At 44.5% G+C, this 18,043-nt stretch overlaps 1 protein-coding gene across 2 annotated transcripts in view; it reads left to right on the top strand.

Moving 5' to 3' along the window:
- Positions 1–18,043, top strand: part of LOC134948776 (gamma-aminobutyric acid receptor subunit alpha-3-like) — a 995,050-nt gene that overhangs the window by 779,968 nt on the left and 197,039 nt on the right. For both annotated transcript variants that reach the window (XM_063936997.1, XM_063936998.1), the window contains exon 6: positions 120–202. In XM_063936997.1, the coding sequence (XP_063793067.1) occupies positions 120–202 (83 nt within the window). The remainder of the gene's footprint in view (positions 1–119; positions 203–18,043) is intronic.

The following is an 18,043-nucleotide window of genomic DNA, read 5'->3' as shown; positions in this document are numbered from 1 at the left end:
ATTCCCAGTTGTACAATGCTGTGGAAACATGATAAAATAACTATGCAAGATAAAATATAATGTGCTCTTGATGGAGCGGTAGTGCAATAAATGGAAACATTATGTTTTATATATTTCAGGCTTACAATTCATGCTGAATGCACAATGCACCTTGAGGATTTCCCCATGGATGTTCATGCCTGTCCACTGAAATTTGGAAGCTGTATGTACTGTATTTCTCAATTTTTACTCATTAAGATTTTGTGTATATTTGTGTACATTATCTTGAGTGTCCTAAAGGTTCAAGTCCAATGATATGATAATTAATAGTTCTTGTATTTCTGTAGGCTATTGTAGATTTGTTATGTGACATCACATCTTTGATGCATCCATTGTATGTACAGTATGCATGCTTGTTTGGTCATGCTTCCACCATAGTCATTGCATGTTATGCTTCCGCCACCATCATGCCAAGTCATGCTTACATCACCATCGTGCCAAGTAATGCTTACACCACCATCATAATTCATGCTTACACCACCTTCATTTCTTGATATTAATTATTCACAATTGCTTGAAAATGTGCAGATATAGCAAAGAAGAATAGTACAAATCTGTTTCAATTAATACACAAGGAGGCCATGTGAAGCATTATCAACAAACCAAAGAAAAGCACCTTAATACAAGCACTAGAAAATAGTGCTTGTAATAGAATGAAAGGATCATCTTCATCTTAAATTAAGTAAAATGTATTACTGTATTACAAAGGAATATAAAATGGTGTAAAATATTACACAATGGTAGTCATTCCGAGTTGTACGCTCGTTGACGATTTTTGCTATGCTGCGATTTGCTGCTAAATACGCATGCGCATGGTACGCAGCGCGCATGCGCTTAGTTATTTAACTAAAAACTTAGCAGTTTTGCCGTTGTTCGTGCGGTGCTTTTCAGTCGCACTGCTGATCGGTGAGTGATTGACAGGAAAGGGGCGTTTCTGGGTGGTAACTGAGCGTTTTCCGGGAGTGTTCTAAAACACGCAGGCGTGTCAGGCAAAAACGCAGGAGTGGCTGGAGAAACGGGGGAGTGGCTGGCCGAACGCAGGGCCTGTTTGTGACGTCAAACCAGGAACTAAACGGACTGAGCTGATGGCAATCTAGGAGCAGGTCTGGAGCTACTCAGAAACTGCAGGAAATTATTTAGTAGCAGTTCTGCTAATCTTTCGTTCGCTATTCTGCTAAGCTAAGATACACTCCCAGAGGGCGGCGGCCTAGCGTTTGCAATGCTGCTAAAAGCAGCTAGCGAGCGAACAACTCAGAATGACCACCAATATAAGAGGTGATGCTGACAATAATAAAACAATGTTATACAGAGAAAATCCTAATGCACCATAGAATTTACTGTAGTAAAAATTTTGTTACAATGTTATAACATACATAGTTGCAAGTTCATAAGAAATCTTGTATCCAGAAGACAACTTAGAGGTTTGCCAGCACCGATTATTATTAACAGATGGAAACTATGGTATCTCTGTTCTTATTCAAACCTCAAGTCCATAAATTAGTTGCTATGTCATGCTTAAATTAATTGGCGATCCATAAAAGAGTCTCGAGTTTAAATAATCCACAGTAAACCCCTATAACAGTTGGTGATCGAATGGTAGTGAGGCTTGTTTCTGAATAGATGTACAATGGATTGGGTAAAAACCGGAATGTTCCAGACTCAGGAATGCCAGACCAGCTCCCTGCAGCATCCCGGAAGGTGATTGACAGGCAATGGGCATCTGGGGGCAGCGACGCTGCATTGGGGGGAGGAGAGCAGTAAATGCAGGTGTGTCATGCCCGTTTTTGGGGTGGCCTGATGATGGTGCCTGCGTTTCCTGTCAGTGGAAACATGGCGCTGGACCGCCTGCATATGCAGCCATGCTGTGTAGACAGGGTACCTCTATTTGATGCAATCACAATTGAATTGTGATTGCATCGTAAGGTGGGAACCACACATTCAGGGCGGTCTTGCCCTGTGCTGGGCGGCCCCAGCATGTGAGAAGCATGGTCACAGATTTTGCTGCAATAGCAAAATCTATGACCAACTCTGATTAACCCCCTTTATTTGGTGCCAGATATAATGTGCTTAGTTATATCTGTAAGCGTTTGTGTCACATTATTATTAAAAAGTATATAGATATTTTAAGTATAATTAATTAAAGGCAAATGTAGTTTTACTACTTTTTTTAAGGGTGGGGTGTCATTCACAGTAGAGTGGTGTCAGACTGATTTGTAAGGCGACTTCTGGTTCTAATGTGGATTGCCTCCTGGGAGTCATGACAGTGCATGGACAAGTGGAAGAACCCTCATGCTATAGAGCATGATGTGAAAAGTGTGAAAAAAAATCCAGACTGATTGACATGTGAATTAACCTTGATTAGTGTAGTGTTTCCCAAACCATGTTCTCATGGCCAACTCGTAATCCATGTATTAAAGGTGTCCATGCATGAGCACAGGTGACAGTCAGTTTGATTTATTCACCTGTGCTGAAGTTGGGACATCCCTAATGTGTGGACTGTGAGTGCGCTATGAGGACCGAGGACTGGATTAAAGGGACAGGAAGCTCAATTATCCCCCAGCATCCAGTGTGCAAGAACTATAGTATATAATATGGCTACAAGGGCCCCATGTTAACTTTATACATTCCTGTATGTGGGCTTACCATACTGTCCAGTGTAGGATTTTACAGTCCACCACCCAAGTTATAGTCAGTTAATCCAGATGCAGTCTGTGACTGTACTGGCTTCACTGCGACTGACAGTGACTTTCTATTAGAAATCCTACCTGTCAGTCACAGACACACATGACTCCCTCTGTGACTGCCAGACCGGGCTGTGATAAGCAGATAGCTGGCCATTCCCTTCCCTTGGAGCAGCCCAATCTGATCCAGTTTCTATGGGATGCAGCCGATGTAGTCCATAGAAGCTGCAGAAATACGCAGTTGCACCGTGCACCGGTTCCTGAACCTGCCAGATCCATTGCGCAGGTGCTGGGTTCTGGGGCTGGTGCTGGCTGTTTACTCTACTCTCCCCTGCAGCCCTCCAACTAAATGTAAGAGCCACTATTGATACTATCCCTTTAATCTGGGACACTCATGAATTGCACATGTTCTCTAACTGCTTAAAACAGGGTGAAATGCAGGTTTGAAGTCAGCCAGTCACAGAACCTGTGTTATTCATGAGTGTCCTGGTTTATATGGATAGTATGGTCAGCCTACCTGTATGCCATGTGAGATGCCTCTGTATGTAGGCTTGCCATACTATCACTTTACACAGGGACACTCATGAATTATTTCTTTAAATAAAAAAACATTTTTCAATAAATGTTTATTTGAATTTAACACAATAAACAGCATAGGCACGTAGATAGGTAGTACAGGAAGATACAGTCCAAGATAAATGAACGACAATTGGTCAGGATCACACCAATCTTAGATTGACATTCAGTGCCTAAATTAATATTCCATAGAGAAAAATCAACCAGTTAATCACATACAGTATCAAGTCCTGTCTAAACAACACAAATCTTAACATATAAACAAATCAAAGAAAGAAAGGACAGAAAAGAAAGCAAGAAAGGAAGAAATAGTGAGTCAAAGAGTGGTGGTCTTTCTAGTGTCTATTTGGACTGAAAAGCAGAAGTGTCATCTCGTTGTATCAGTAAACAGTCAAATTCTAGATGTAAAGCCCAGTATATGGGACTCATACATTCGTAAGATATGTCTGTGAGGACTTCAAATCCAGCCAGTGGCAACAAGTAGCCGTAAATCTCTTTTGGCTTTCTGGTGTCACTCCTAATTCCTCCATTGACATATATATATATATATATATCTATTCTGCCAAACTACTGCTTCACAGTAGGAGGTGTAGTGCACCGCCAGTGAACAGGGATAACCGCTTTAGCGCCGCTATTAAGAAACTTTATTAAAGACGTTTTGTATGTTGTCAGGGAACCCACAACTAAGTTAAGAAGCCAGAAAGCAGGCTAAGAAGGGAAATCAGAACCCACAATCAACCTCGAGATTGCAGTAACTTTATTCCAAAAGGGGTGAAGTAAGCAACAATCCCACCAGATATGCATCGGTAAACCCGTTTCATTATTACATCACCAACACGTATCCGGTACACCAGGAAAATGTCAGGGGACATCTATACCATCGCGATAAAACCTTGAAGTGCGTCTCAATCACTGAATAACTAATCAAGCTTACAAACGTGGCCTGAAAACTTTTTTACCAGTATTCCTCTGTTAAATCAATCTGTAGGTCACAACCCCAGTCTCTTGTGTATTTGGGGAGATCTGGGAACTTATGTTCCATCAGGAATCTATAACATTTTGAGAGAAAATGTGTAGGATGGGAAGAATCTAAGCACATGCTCTTAAAAATCATCAATGGTCTGGTAATACTAGGGCGAACATTACACCTGAATACAAAGTGCTTCAGATGGAGGTACTTCCATATCTCTGATGGTGGTAGGCTCCATTTCAACTGCAAGGTAGGGAAGGGGATTATTTCTCCATTTTCCACCAGCTGCCCATTACATGCCACGCCCATCAGTTTCCATAAATCGAACCCCTGGCCGGAGACGCCTGGAAGAAAGTCTGAGTTATTAAACAGTGGGGTCAGAAGAGAAAGTTTGGACGAGACATATGGGAGGAACCTAAGCCTATTCCAGTGTAGCAGTGTAGGCCCAATGGTAGGATGTGTAATGATAGTGAGTTTTGAACACCAGGGATAATGAGGTATGGGTGAGGATAAGGCTGCACTCTCTATAAGTACCCATTGTTTAGTGTCATATGATCTGGTCCACTCCATTATTCTATTAAGGACAATGGTGTCATACTATAGAGAAAAATGGGGCAACTGAAGACCCCCCATGTGTTTGCGAGGGAAGAGTATGGCATGTTGGAAACAAGGCCTCTTGTTATCCCAAACAAAATCTCTGAGTTGTGTAAGTCCCAGAACCAGGTTTTAGAAATATGGACTGGAGCATCTGGAGGAGATATAGAACCCTGGGTAAAACATTAATTTTAATTACACTAAGTCTCCCCAGCCAGGAAAGCCTCTTGTTGCCCCAGTCCCAAAACTCAGAGTGAAGTGTGGTAAGTAAGTTTTTTACATTTTCATCAAAAAGGCATGTTAAATCAGTATTCAATGTAACCCCCAAGTATTTCAAGCTTGAGGGGTGCCAGATGAATGGAAAGGATTTTTGAAGACCCTCAAAGGATTGGGAGGTAGCTGACACATTCACTGCCACCGATTTAGAAAGGTTAATTTTAAAATCGGACAGGGCACCAAATCTATAGAATTCAGACATCAGGTTGGGGATAGATACAACCGAGTTCGATAGGACAGATAACAAATCATCTGCAGACAATGCAAGTTTATATTCTCTACCCCCTACCGTAAATCCATAAATATTCATATTAAGTCTAATGGATCCAGCCAAAGCCTGCATGCATAGAATGAAAATAAGGGGCGAAAGAGGACAGCCCTGTCTAGTTCCATTCCTAATCAGGACAGGTTCGGACAAGGCTCCATTAATTTTAATCCTCACTCTAGGGGAACTATATAGTGCCAAAATGTGGCACAGGCTAACAGGTCCGAGTTCTATGTGCCTTAGGACCCCTTCCATTAAAACCCAGTTAACTCTGTCAAAATGCCTTTTCGGCATCGGTGGACAGCACCACTACCGGAGTGTGGCCTTGCGAGGCTATATGCATCAAGTCAATTATTTTGGTCGTGTTATCACGAGCTTCCCTCCCAAATACAAATCCCACTTGGTCTGAATGGACAATATTGGGGAGCAGTAACATAGCAACATAGTATTTGAAGTTGAATAGAGGCAAATTGCCCATCGTGTTCAACCTATTTTAAGTTGTGATGATTCTACATACTTGCTGAATAATATTTTATGACTAGTTAGCTACTATAACTCATGTTACCCCCGGATTAACCACGTTGATATTTTAAGTATTATAACCTTGGATAGCTTTTTCATTCAGAAATGTATCCATTCCTTTTTTACATCCAATTACAGAGTCCGCCATTACCACCTTCCCTGGCAGGGAATTCCACATCCTGATTGCCCTAACAGTGAAGAACCCTTTCCTCCGTTGCGTTCGGAACTTTCTCTCCTCCAGTCGCAGCGAGTGCCCACGTGTCCTAAACTGTGTTCTTTTAATAAACAATTCCTCTGATAACTCTTTGTGATTCCCTTTACATATTTGAAGATATTAATAATATCTCCTCTTAGGCGCCTCTTTTCTAGTGTATACATATTCAGCCTAGTAAGTCTTTCCTTATAGTCCAGTCCTTCAAGGCCTTTAATCAATTTAGTAGCTCGCCTTTGAACATTTTTCGAGTTCACTGATGTCTTTTTTATACAATGGTGCCCAAAACTGAACACAATATTCCAGGTGCGGACATACCAATGCCTTATACAGCGGCATGATTATATCCGAGTCCCTTGTCTCAATTCCCCTTTTTATGCACGCTAGCACCTTACTTGCCTTCTTTACTGCGTTTTGACTTTATTTTGAAAACTTCAATCTGTTTGCTATACGTTTAGCAAACAGTTTGATGTCCGTGTTAAGGAGTGATATCGGACGGTAGCTGGCGCATTGAGCTGGGTCTTTCCCTTTTTTTGGTATGACCGTATTGAAAGCCTCTAATGCTTGCGTGGAAAAACCACAATCACCAGAGACTTCATTGAAGGCCATCAACATCTTATGTAAAAGATAGTCTTTAAAGAGTTTATAATAAGAGATAGTATAGCCATCAGGGCCTGGGCTCTTCCCAGAGGGAGTCTCTTTAAGAGCCTGTTCTGAATCAGGGAGAGAAAATGGGGAGTCCAGCAAGGCGCTGTCATCCGCTAACAGCCTGGGGAGTCCCGCTTTACAGAGGTACTTATCCACCAAGTCCCAGGAAGCTGGCAGTGGTTCCATGGATCTAGGATCCTGGAGATGATATAGTTTAGTATAATAGGAGTGGAATGTGTCAGCTATTTCTCTCGTGAGGGTACGGCGGGACCCCACCTCATCCTTCACTGATTGGATGTATAGTGTAGCCCTTTGTGCATTGAGCACTCTAGCTAAAAGCTTCCCTGGCTTGTTACCCCACTCAAAAAAGCGGTTTCTGCATAACCTATAGTCCGTTTTAATAACAGTGCATTGAGGGCTGTCCTCATCTCATTTAGTTCAGTCAGAACTGGAGGAGACGATCCTGCCTTGTGTATTGTCTCTCAACCGCTGAAGCAAGGCAATTTTTTTCCCCAGTTTCTCTGACGTCCTAGTGGATGCTGGGTACTCCGTAAGGACCATGGGAATAGACGGGCTCTGCAGGAGACTGGGCACTCTTAAAAGAAAGATTAGGTACTATATCTGGTGTGCACTGGCTCCTCCCTCTATGCCCCTCCTCCAGACCTCAGTTAGAATCTGTGCCCAGCCAGAGCTGGATGCACCTAGTGGGCTCTCCTGAGCTTACTAGAAAAGAAAGTATTTGTTAGGTTTTTTATTTTCAGTGAGATCTGCAGGCAACAGACTCACTGCTACGAGGGACTGAGGGGAGAGAAGCAAACCTACCTGCTTGCAGCTAGCTTGTGCTTCTAAGGCTACTGGACACCATTAGCTCCAGAGGGTTCGAACACAGGGCCCGACCTCGATCGTCCGTTCCCGGAGCCGCGCCGCCGTCCCCCTTGCAGAGCCAGAAGACAGAAGAAAAAGATGAAAAACGGCGGCTGAAGACTCCTGTCTTCATTAAGGTAGCGCACAGCACTGCAGCTGTGCGCCATTGCTCCCATAGCACACCACACACTCCGGTCACTGTTGGGTGCAGGGCACTGGGGGACGCTTTACTGTGACTTTGGGGGTAATTCAGAGTTGATCGTAGATGTGCTAAATTTACGAATCTACGATCATTTACTCTGACATGCGGGGGGATGCACAGCACCTGGCTAGTCCGCTACGCAGGTCAGGCCCTACCCTTCCCCCTCACACAGGTACAAAAGCATTACACCTGCACAGCTCCTGCATGCTGGCAGGGATCTACCCACCACATTCCGCTCCCCCAACGGTCCGGACTAAATTTAGCACATCTACGATCAGATTCTGAGACATGCAGGGGGACAGCCAGCACAGAGCTAGTCCGTCCCGATATCTGGCCCTTCCCCCCCCCCCCCTCCCAGGGTGCAAAAGCATTGCGTGGTGGTGATGTTTTTGCAGCCGGTGAGTAGCTCCCTGCCTGCGCAGCTCCTGTGCGCTAGCAGGGAGCTACCTGCCACATCCTGGGTCGCAGCGGCTACATGTGACATCACGCAGCTGCCGCGGACTGCCCCCACAATGGTCCGGACACGCCTGCGTCGTCTGGACTACGCCTGGACCATTCTAACGCTGTTGGTACACCCCCTCCGGCCCTGCAACCGCCTCTCGCAGAGGCAATCACAGCCCTGAGATGCTTTTAGCATCTCACTGGGCTCCCGGGGTGCGCAGGCGCACTCCACAAAGAAATTCAAACTGCGGCAGTGATCCAGTCTGAATTACCCCCATAGTTTTGAATATGGAAAAAGTCTTAGGTGTAGCAAAACGAAACTTGGGGCGTGAAAAAGCTGCAGCTGCTTCATCGTAGCACTTCTTATACAGATTGACACTCATTCCCACACAGATGTACATCAATTTGGTCAGTTCAATCTAGCAAAGTAGCTTTGTCACTTTAATTATATTAATGCAAATATGACACACAGTTTGGACAAATAAGACACACATTGTGAGCGAATAAGACCCTTAATTTTGCTAAGTCACATGGGACCTTGTGCTCCGAGAGGGTCTATATGAGGCAGCTGCAGCCACGCTGTATGAACCCAAAATTGATAATGATATGTATCATCCCCTTGTGTTTAGGACATTTTATTGTCAGGAGATAATCTCATTTGTGATAGTTTCACTGGGATATGTATGCTATATAGAATATATTTGGAGTATCTTATTAGTGGCTACAAATTAGCAGTGCCATAACTAGCATGGTGCTTACAGGGCACTCCTTCCATACCCTAGTCCTGCAGCCTCACTGCTAACACCGCTAGCTGCAGCGCTGTCCATGGTGGTGTGCACGTTGCTCCTTCTCACACCATTGCATACATTACAGCTAGACGGGCAGTGCTGCAACTGACCGTCTGCATGCTCCACCCACTCCCAGCTCCCCCCTCTCTGGCCACAGCATTTCTTGGGAGACACATCATGACTTCTATCTGAAACCATCCCACTCCCACAGTGCCTGCGCTGTAAGGAGCAGCAGCCTTTCGGGTGGCGGCGGGAGGGGGAATTTCAGGTCACTGAGCAGGATACTGAGTGGGACTCGAGACTGAGAAAGCCAGCCCAAGACAGATCAAGGCAGGTCGGACAACCCAGCACCCAGAATCAGAGTCAGTTCCCCCAGGTTGTAGTGGGACAACAGCAGCCGGCATCAGTGACTCCGACGAGTCACTTCTATCTTAGTCAAGTCAACACTGTCCTGGCCCTGGCATTTCTGTTCTTCCCCATTATACTGTCCCTGTCATCTCTGTACTGACCCTGTGACCTCTGTCCTGTCCCTAACACCCCTATCTCCTGTACCTTCTGTTCTGTCATGGCTTTGTCACCTCTGTCCTGGCCCTGTCACCCTTCTGTCCTGACACTTCTGTTCTGTACTTTTGTATCAAAAGGGTTAGGAAAAGCACTAGGAAAGGGAAGCCAGTGTGGTTCACAAAAGAAGTATCAACTAGTGTGAAAGCAAAAAAGATGGCTTTTAGGAAATACAAACAGAATCAAAATAATAACGACAAAGAGGTATATCTTGACAGAAGGAAGGATGCTAAGAAAGTGATCAGACGTGCAAAAGCAGAAGCTGAGGAGAAAATGGCCCAGTCAGTAGATAAAGGGGGCAAAACTTTTTTTAAGAATATAAGTGAAAGGAGAAAATCAAATGGAGGAATAATAAGGCTTAAGACAGAGAGTGAGCATTTGGTGGAGGGAGACAAGGCAATAGTAGATCACCTAAATAATTATTTTTGGTCAGTATTTGCTACAGAAGGAGAAGGGATGGGGCCACAGTTAATTTGTAAGGACATTCATAAAAATAAGGTAGATGAAAGTACATTTACAGAGAAGGTCCTAACAGAACTTTCAAAACTAAAAGTGGATAAATCAATGGGGCCAGATGGGATGCACCCAAAGATGCTAAAAGATGTGCTGGTGACACCTTTAACAGAATTATTTAACCAGTCACTAACTACAGGTGCCATTCCAGAGGACTGGAAAAGAGCAAATGTAGTTTCACTGTACAAAAGTGGAAGTAAGGAAGAAGCAAGTAACTACAGTACAGTAAGCCTTACAACAGTAGTAGGGAAAGTAATGGAAAAATTATTAAAAGAAAGAGTTGTGGTATATCTTAAATCAAACAACTTACAGGATCCAAAATAGCATGGATTTACTGGTGGGAGATCATGCTAAACAAATCTAATTGACTTTTTTAACTCTGTGATGAAAATAAGAGATCAAGGGGGAGCTGTAGATTCTATAGCATATCTAGACTTTAGTTAGGCATTTGACACTGTCCCACATCGCAGACTGCTAAATAAACTTGAAAGCGTGGGGGTGGATTATAAAACAGTTAAAATTATAAGAACCTGGTTGCAGGATAGGAAACAGAAAGTTGTAGTAAATGGAGTTCAATCTATGGAGGGAAATGTTACCAGTGGAGTACCCCAGGGATCTGTACTTGGACCGGTTCTCTTTGATATCTGTGTTGGTGACATTGCAAATGGTATTGAAGGGAAAGTATGCCTTTTTGCAGATGATACAAAGATATGCAACAGGGTAGACACACCGGGAGGGGTAAAACAAATTATTGATGACCTAGATAGGCTTGAGAAATGGTCAAGAACGTGGCAACTATAGTTTAATCCTAAAAAATGCAAAATCATGCACTTGGGTCTCCAAAACCCAAAGTCTAAATATAGAATCAATGGTACTGTTATGGAAACTACTGAGGAGGAAAGGGATCTAGGAGTAACTATTTCAGGTGACTTAAAGGCAGGTATGCAATGTAACAAAGCGATGAGAAAGGCTAGTCACATGCTTGGCTGCATTGGGAGAGGAATCAGCAGCAGAAAATAGGATTTTAATTACCTACCGGTAAATCCTTTTCTCGTAGACCGTAGAGGATGCTGGGGTCCACATTAGTACCATGGGTTATAGATGGGGTCCCTTGGGAGCCATGGACACTTTAAGAGTTTAATAGTGTGGGCTGGCTCCTCCCTCTATGCCCCTCCTACCAGACTCAGTCTAGAAATTGTGTCCGAGGAGATGGGCATACTTCGAGAGAAGGAAATACACAGATAGTGGTGAGATTCACACCAGCACACCCACAACAACAGAAAATCAAGCAACCAGCTTGAAACAAGTCAGCAACGTCTGAACAACAGTATTTAACCAAGTAGTAATGCAGTACTTAACAAAAAAGGCAGTACTGAACCAAGTAACAACTGCAGGAAAATGAAGCGCTGGGCGGGCGCCCAGCATCCTCTACGGACTACGAGAAAAGGATAATTAAAATCCAATTTTCTCTTATGTCCTAGAGGATGCTGGGGTCCACATTAGTACCATGGGTACCAGTACGGGTGGGAGAGCGCGGAGGCTCCTGCACAACCGATTGACCAAACTTTAGATCCTCAGAGGCCAAAGTATCTAACTTGTAGAACTTAGCAAACATGTTTGACCCTGACCAAGTAGCTGCTCAGGAAGAACCCACTTTACGAGTAGAGTGGGCCTTAACGGATTTCAGACACAGCAATCCTGCTGTAGAATAAGCATGCTGGATAGTAAACCTGATCCAGCGAGAAATCGTCTGCTTAGAAGCAGGCCACCCAACATTGTTGGGATCATAAAGGACAAACAGGGTGTCTGACTTTCTGTGATGAGAAGTTCTCCTCACATAAATCTCGAAAGCCCTTACAACATCCAAGGATTTTGAACTAATTGAGGAGTCAGTAGCCACTTGCACCACAATAGGTTGGTTGATATGAAAAGTCGACACAACCTTCAGAAGAAATTGCTGACGTGTCCTGAGCTCAGCTCTATCTTCATGGAAAATCAAGTAGGGGGTCTAATAGGACAATTCCCCCAATTCTTACACACGTCTAGCAGATGCCAATGCCAACAGTGTGACTGTATTCTAAGTAAGAAACTTGACCTCAACCTCCTTTAAAGGCTCAAACCAATCCTATTGCAGGAACTGCAGTACCATGTTAAGATCCCAAGGTGCCGTAGGAGGCACAAAGGGTGGTTGGATGTGCAGTGCCCCTTTCAAGAAAGTCTGAACCTCAGGGAGGGCAGCCAATTGTTTCTTGAAGAAAATGGACAAGGCTGAAATCTGGACTTTTATGGAGCCCAGGCGCTGGCCAACATCCACCCCTGCTTGCAGGAAGAGAAGAAACCGTCCAAGTTAAAACTCAAAAAAGACAATAGGAAAGCGCAAATTTAATCTGTTTGTAGATTTTATTAAATGATTATTATTTAAAACAAACATTCATACCGGCCAGTATGCATAAATAAATTACATATATTTTAAAATTGACTATGAAGATAATACCCTAAAAGAACATAATGTAGCTCCACATCAAATCTCTGTTAAGTGTACTTTAGGTGATACTTTGTATTGCCTCCACTGGTAATACACTTGCTGTCTTAATAGACATATACCATGTAGCAAATTAGAGATGCACTTCTGAGACTCCTTCCTATATATTTGGTAATATCCTGTAATTTATATACTGCGGTTAATGGTTTGTAATTAGGCACTTTAAGTGTCACATGCAATGATTACATGTATTCCTGCATGGCCATGCAATATGTTTATGGATATTTCAGAACTCCTATGCACCAATCCAAATCTCAGTGTAATGGTACTCAGTGGGCAAACCTGTCACGACTCCCAGCAGGGTCAGATGTTCGTCCTCCCGGCTATTGCTTTCACTATCAGCCTTGTCTGGAGTTCATAAAACAGCTCCCTTCGGGTGATGTTCCTCCCGGCTGTTTGTGTAGCCTCAGCCTTCCTCACACTGAGGAAGCCGCCGAGGTTGGAAGGCGGGGAAACGCGTCTGTATTTTCTTCTCCCACTGACGGGATCGAGTGCTGCATACCTACTAGCCGGCCGGCTGAGAATCGACCCCATTGCTAACAGGGATCAGAGGAGGAGGAGTGAACGTATACTCCGGATAAGGCTGAGGCTACACAAACAGCCGGGAGGAACATCACCCGAAGGGAGCTGTTTTATGAACTCCAGACAAGGCTGATAGTGAAAGCAATAGCCGGGAGGACGAACATCTGACCCTGCTGGGAGCTGTGACAGGTTTGCCCACTGAGTACCATTACACTGAGATTTGGATTGGTGCATAGGAGCTCTGAAATATCCATAAACATATTGCATGGCCATGCAGGAATACATGTAATCATTGCATGTGACACTTAAAGTGCCTAATTACAAACCATTAACCGCAGTATATAAATTACAGGATATTACCAAATATATAGGAAGGAGTCTCAGAAGTGCATCTCTAATTTGCTACATGGTATATGTCTATTAAGACAGCAAGTGTATTACCAGTGGAGGCAATACAAAGTATCACCTAAAGTACACTTAACAGAGATTTGATGTGGAGCTACATTATGTTCTTTTAGGGTATTATCTTCATAGTCAATTTTAAAATATATGTAATTTATTTATGCATACTGGCCGGTATGAATGTTTGTTTTAAATAATAATCATTTAATAAAATCTACAAACAGATTAAATTTGCGCTTTCCTATTGTCTTTTTCTATTTTTTTGGTATAAGGAGTTTTTAAACCAATTACCCCTGGGAAGGCTGCTAGATTTTCTCTGGGCAATAAAAGCGCCGGGATTTTGCTGCTCAAGTTAAAACTCCACTGTAGGAAACTTCTTGGATTCACGCCAAGACACGTACTTTTTCCAAATCCGATGGTAATGTTTTGATCTTACTCCTTTCCTAGCCTGTATCATGGTAGGAATAACTTTGTTTGTAATGCCCTTCTGAGCTAAAATCTGGCAATCAACCTCCCTGCCATTAAACGTAGCCATTTAAGTCTTGATAAGCGAACGGCCCCTGTTGCAGAAGGTCCTCTCGAAGAGGAAGAGGCCTCGGATCTTCCAGCAGTAACTCCAAAAGATCCGCTTACCAAGCCATTCTTTGCCAGTCCGGAGTAATGAGGATCGCCTGAACTCTTATTCTTTTGATTATTTTGAGAATCCTTGGGATGAGTGGAAGTGGAGGGAACACATACACTAACTTGAAAACTCATGGATTTTTCCACTCTCCCGGATGGAGATCGTGTCTGCTGAGGAAGTCCACTTCCAAGTTGTCCACTCCCAGAATGAAGACTGCTGACAGCACCACTGCATGCTTTTCCGCCCAGAGGATGAAACTTACCTCTGACATTGCAGCTCTGCTCTTCGTTCCACCTTGTCGGTTTTGTAGGCCACTATCGTTACATTGTCCGACTGAATCTGAATGGCCTGAACTTTCAGAAGATGTGCAGCTTGTAGAAGAGCGTTGTACACGGCTCGTAGTTTCACAATGTTTATCGGAAGGATGTATTCCAGACTTGACCACTTTCCTTGGAAGTTTTCCCCTTGGGTGACTGCCCCCCAACTTCTGAGGCTTGCATCAGTGGTTAGGAGGATCCAATTCTGAATCCCGAACCTGCGGCCCTCTAGTAGGTGAGAGGTTTGCAGCCACCAGAGGAGCGATATTCTACCTTTCGGTGACAAACGTATCCTCTGATGCATGAGAAGATAAGATCCTGACCATTTGTCCCGGAGATCCAGTTGGAAAGACCATGCATGAAATCTTCTGTACTGTAGAGCCTCGTAGGAGGCAACCATCTACCCTAAAAGGCGAATGCACTGATGAACCGATACCAGGGCTGGCTTCAGGACATCCTGGACCATTGTTTGTATGACCAACGCTTTCTCCTCAGGCAGAAACACCCTCTTTACTTCAGTGTCGAGGATCATCCCCAGGAAGGACAGTCTCCTAGTCGGCTCCAGATGGAAGATTCAGATTTTGGAAGATTCAGGATCCATCCATGATCCTGGAGTAGGTGAGTTGAGAGAGCAATGCTCTGCAACAGCTTCTCCCTGGAAGACACTTTTATCAGCAAATCGTCCAGATAAGGAATTATGTTCACACCCTGCTTGCGGAGTAGTAGCATCATCTCCGCCATTACCTTGGTGAACACTCTTGGTGCCATGGAGAGGCCAAACAGCAGCGCCTGGAACTGATAGTGATAGTCCAGCAGTGCAAATCTGAGTTAAGCCTGGTGAGGCGGCCACATCGGGATGTGAAGGTACGCATCCTTGATATCCAGGGATACTAGGAATTCCCCCTCCTCCTGACCTGAGAGACTCCATCTTGAATTTGAATTCCTTCAAGTAGGGGTTCAATGACTTTAGGTTTAATGTCGGTCTTACCGAACCATCCGGTTTCGATACCACAAACAGGTTTTAATAATAACCTTTGTGTTGTAGGTGAGGTGGAACTGGAACAATGACATTTGACCTTAGCAATTTTTTAATGGCTTCCTGTAGGATAGCACTTTCTGCCAGCAAAGCTGGCACGCCTGATTTGGAGAATCTTTGAGGTGGGAGTTCTTGAAACTCCAGTCTCTACCCCTGGGTAACAATATCCTTTACCCAGGGAACCAGGCATGAGGACGCCCAGACATGACTGAAATTTCTTAGGCTTGTTCCCACCTGTCCGATCTCCAGGCTTGGAGGTCCACCATCATGCCAAGGATTTAGAGGAAGCAGAACCAGGTTTCTGTTTCTGGGAACCTGTGGGTGTAGGTTTTCGGGATTTCCCCCGACCACCTCTAAAGAAATTGGAGGGGGATTTGGACTTTTTAACTTTAGCGGTACGAAAGGATTGCGTTGCAGACGTAGTATATGATTTCCTATTTGGTGGTGTAGCAGAGGGAAGAAAAGTTGATTTACCCGCAGTTGCCGTGGAGATCCACGCATCTAACGCTTCCCCAGAGCCTGACCTGTGAATGGTAGGTTCTCCACACTATTCTTGGATTCCGCATCCGCAGACCATTGGCGCAGCCAGAGTCCTCTGCGTGCCGAGACAGCCATAGAAGAAGCTCTCGCATTCAGATGTCCAAGGTCTTTTATGGCTTCCACCATGAAACTTGCAGAATCCTGTATGTGACGTAAAAACAATTCAATGTCACTTCTATCCATAGTATCTAACTCCTCTAGTAAAGTGCCTAACCACTTTACTATGGCTTTAGGAATCCATGCACAAGCAATAGTGGGTCTTAAAGTTACACCATTTGCTGTGTATAAAGATTTGATTCCCAATCTTGCGGTCGGCCGGCTCTTTTAAAGCGGTGGACCCAGGGACAGGCAAAACCTCTTTCTTAGACAATCTAGAAACAGAAGCGTCTATTACCGGTGGGTTTTCCCACTTTTTCCTATCCTCCTCAGGGAAAGGAAAAGCAATGAGAACCCTTTTAGGGATCTGGAATGATTTCTGAGGGTTTTCCCAGGATTTTTCAAACAATGCGTTTAATTCCTTAGACGCAGGGAATGTAAGGGAGGATTTCTTGGTGTCAGTAAAGTAAGTCTCCTCTACCTGCTCAGGTACCTTATCAGTAATGTGTAAAATGTCCCTAATACCTCAATCATGAGTTGCACCACCTTAGCAAGGGATGCCTCACCCCCCAGGATATCCCCCTCACCGTCTCCTGTATCAGAGTCGGTATCCATGTTGACTTGCATTATTTGGGCAAGAGCACGCTTTTTAGGATATATATCAGGGGTTTTGGAAAAACTCATGTCGACCTTTTCATGTGTCGACCTTTCATGTGTCGACCATTTTCATGTGTCGACCATGTGTCAATGTTGACCATGTCAATGTCGACCAATAATGGTCGACATAATGACTGTCGACCATAACATGGTCGACCATTCATACCGGTACCGGGTGGCTTCTATTAAGGGAATTATATCCCAGATTTCATCTAGGATAGCTCATAATGAGACTGAAACACAGGTTTTGAAAAGATCTGTAGAAATGTGAACGGATACCAAGCCACCCATGGGGGTTTGGATTCAGAAGGCTGAGACAGTACATTGCATTCCTGAGTACATGAAATAGACTCCTCTGGAGAGGATACACACTCTGCAAAACAAGAGACCGAGGGGGTCATTCCGAGTTGATCGTAACCCTGCAAAATTTTGCAGGGCTACAATCATGTCCATAGACATGCGGGGGGACGCCCAGCACAGGGTTATCCCGCCCCGCATGTCAGTGCGGCCCCCCCCCCCCCCTGCTGAAGTGCAAAATCATGGTACAGCAGTGATGCTTTAGCACTTTAGAAGTACTGTAGCTCCCGGCCAGTGCAGCTTTAGCATGCTGGCCGGGAGTTACTCGTCGCTCCCCGGCCCGCAGCGGCTGCGTGTGACGTCATGCAGCCACTGCGGGCCGCCCCCCGCATGGTCTGGCCTTGCATGCATTGGCCGTGCCGTGCCCACAAAACGGCGGCCAATTGCTGCCGTTTCGTCCTCCCCCCGCCCAGCGACCGCCTCTGCCCGTCTGGCATGCGCCGGCAGCAATAACCTGCAGCGTGCGATCGGGTCAGAATGACTCCAAGAGTCCCTAGACATGGTAATGTGATATATATAACATATACACACACACAGGAAAATGTCAGACACAGTTTCCCCCAAGTACCTTCAGAGAGACACAGACCATAAGGAGCCAGCGCCACAGTAGGCAGTTATTAAAAATAAATGCCTGGCGCTGATTGAGTAACCTTTACGGATTAAACAGTAAATAACAATGAATAACACACCCCCCCTTCTATGACACCCTGGTACCGCAGTGGATAACTTGAGTGCAGTGGAGGGCAGTGCTCCCTGTCAGCGTCTCTGTAGTGTGATCTGCCTGGAGAATATGGTGCTGGT

This window comes from Pseudophryne corroboree, chromosome 8 (assembly GCF_028390025.1).
Source record: "Pseudophryne corroboree isolate aPseCor3 chromosome 8, aPseCor3.hap2, whole genome shotgun sequence".
In the NCBI taxonomy this organism is placed as follows: Eukaryota; Metazoa; Chordata; class Amphibia; order Anura; family Myobatrachidae; genus Pseudophryne; species Pseudophryne corroboree.
The sequence above is the reverse complement of the archived record's forward strand: the minus strand, read 5'-3'. Positions and strand labels throughout refer to the sequence as shown.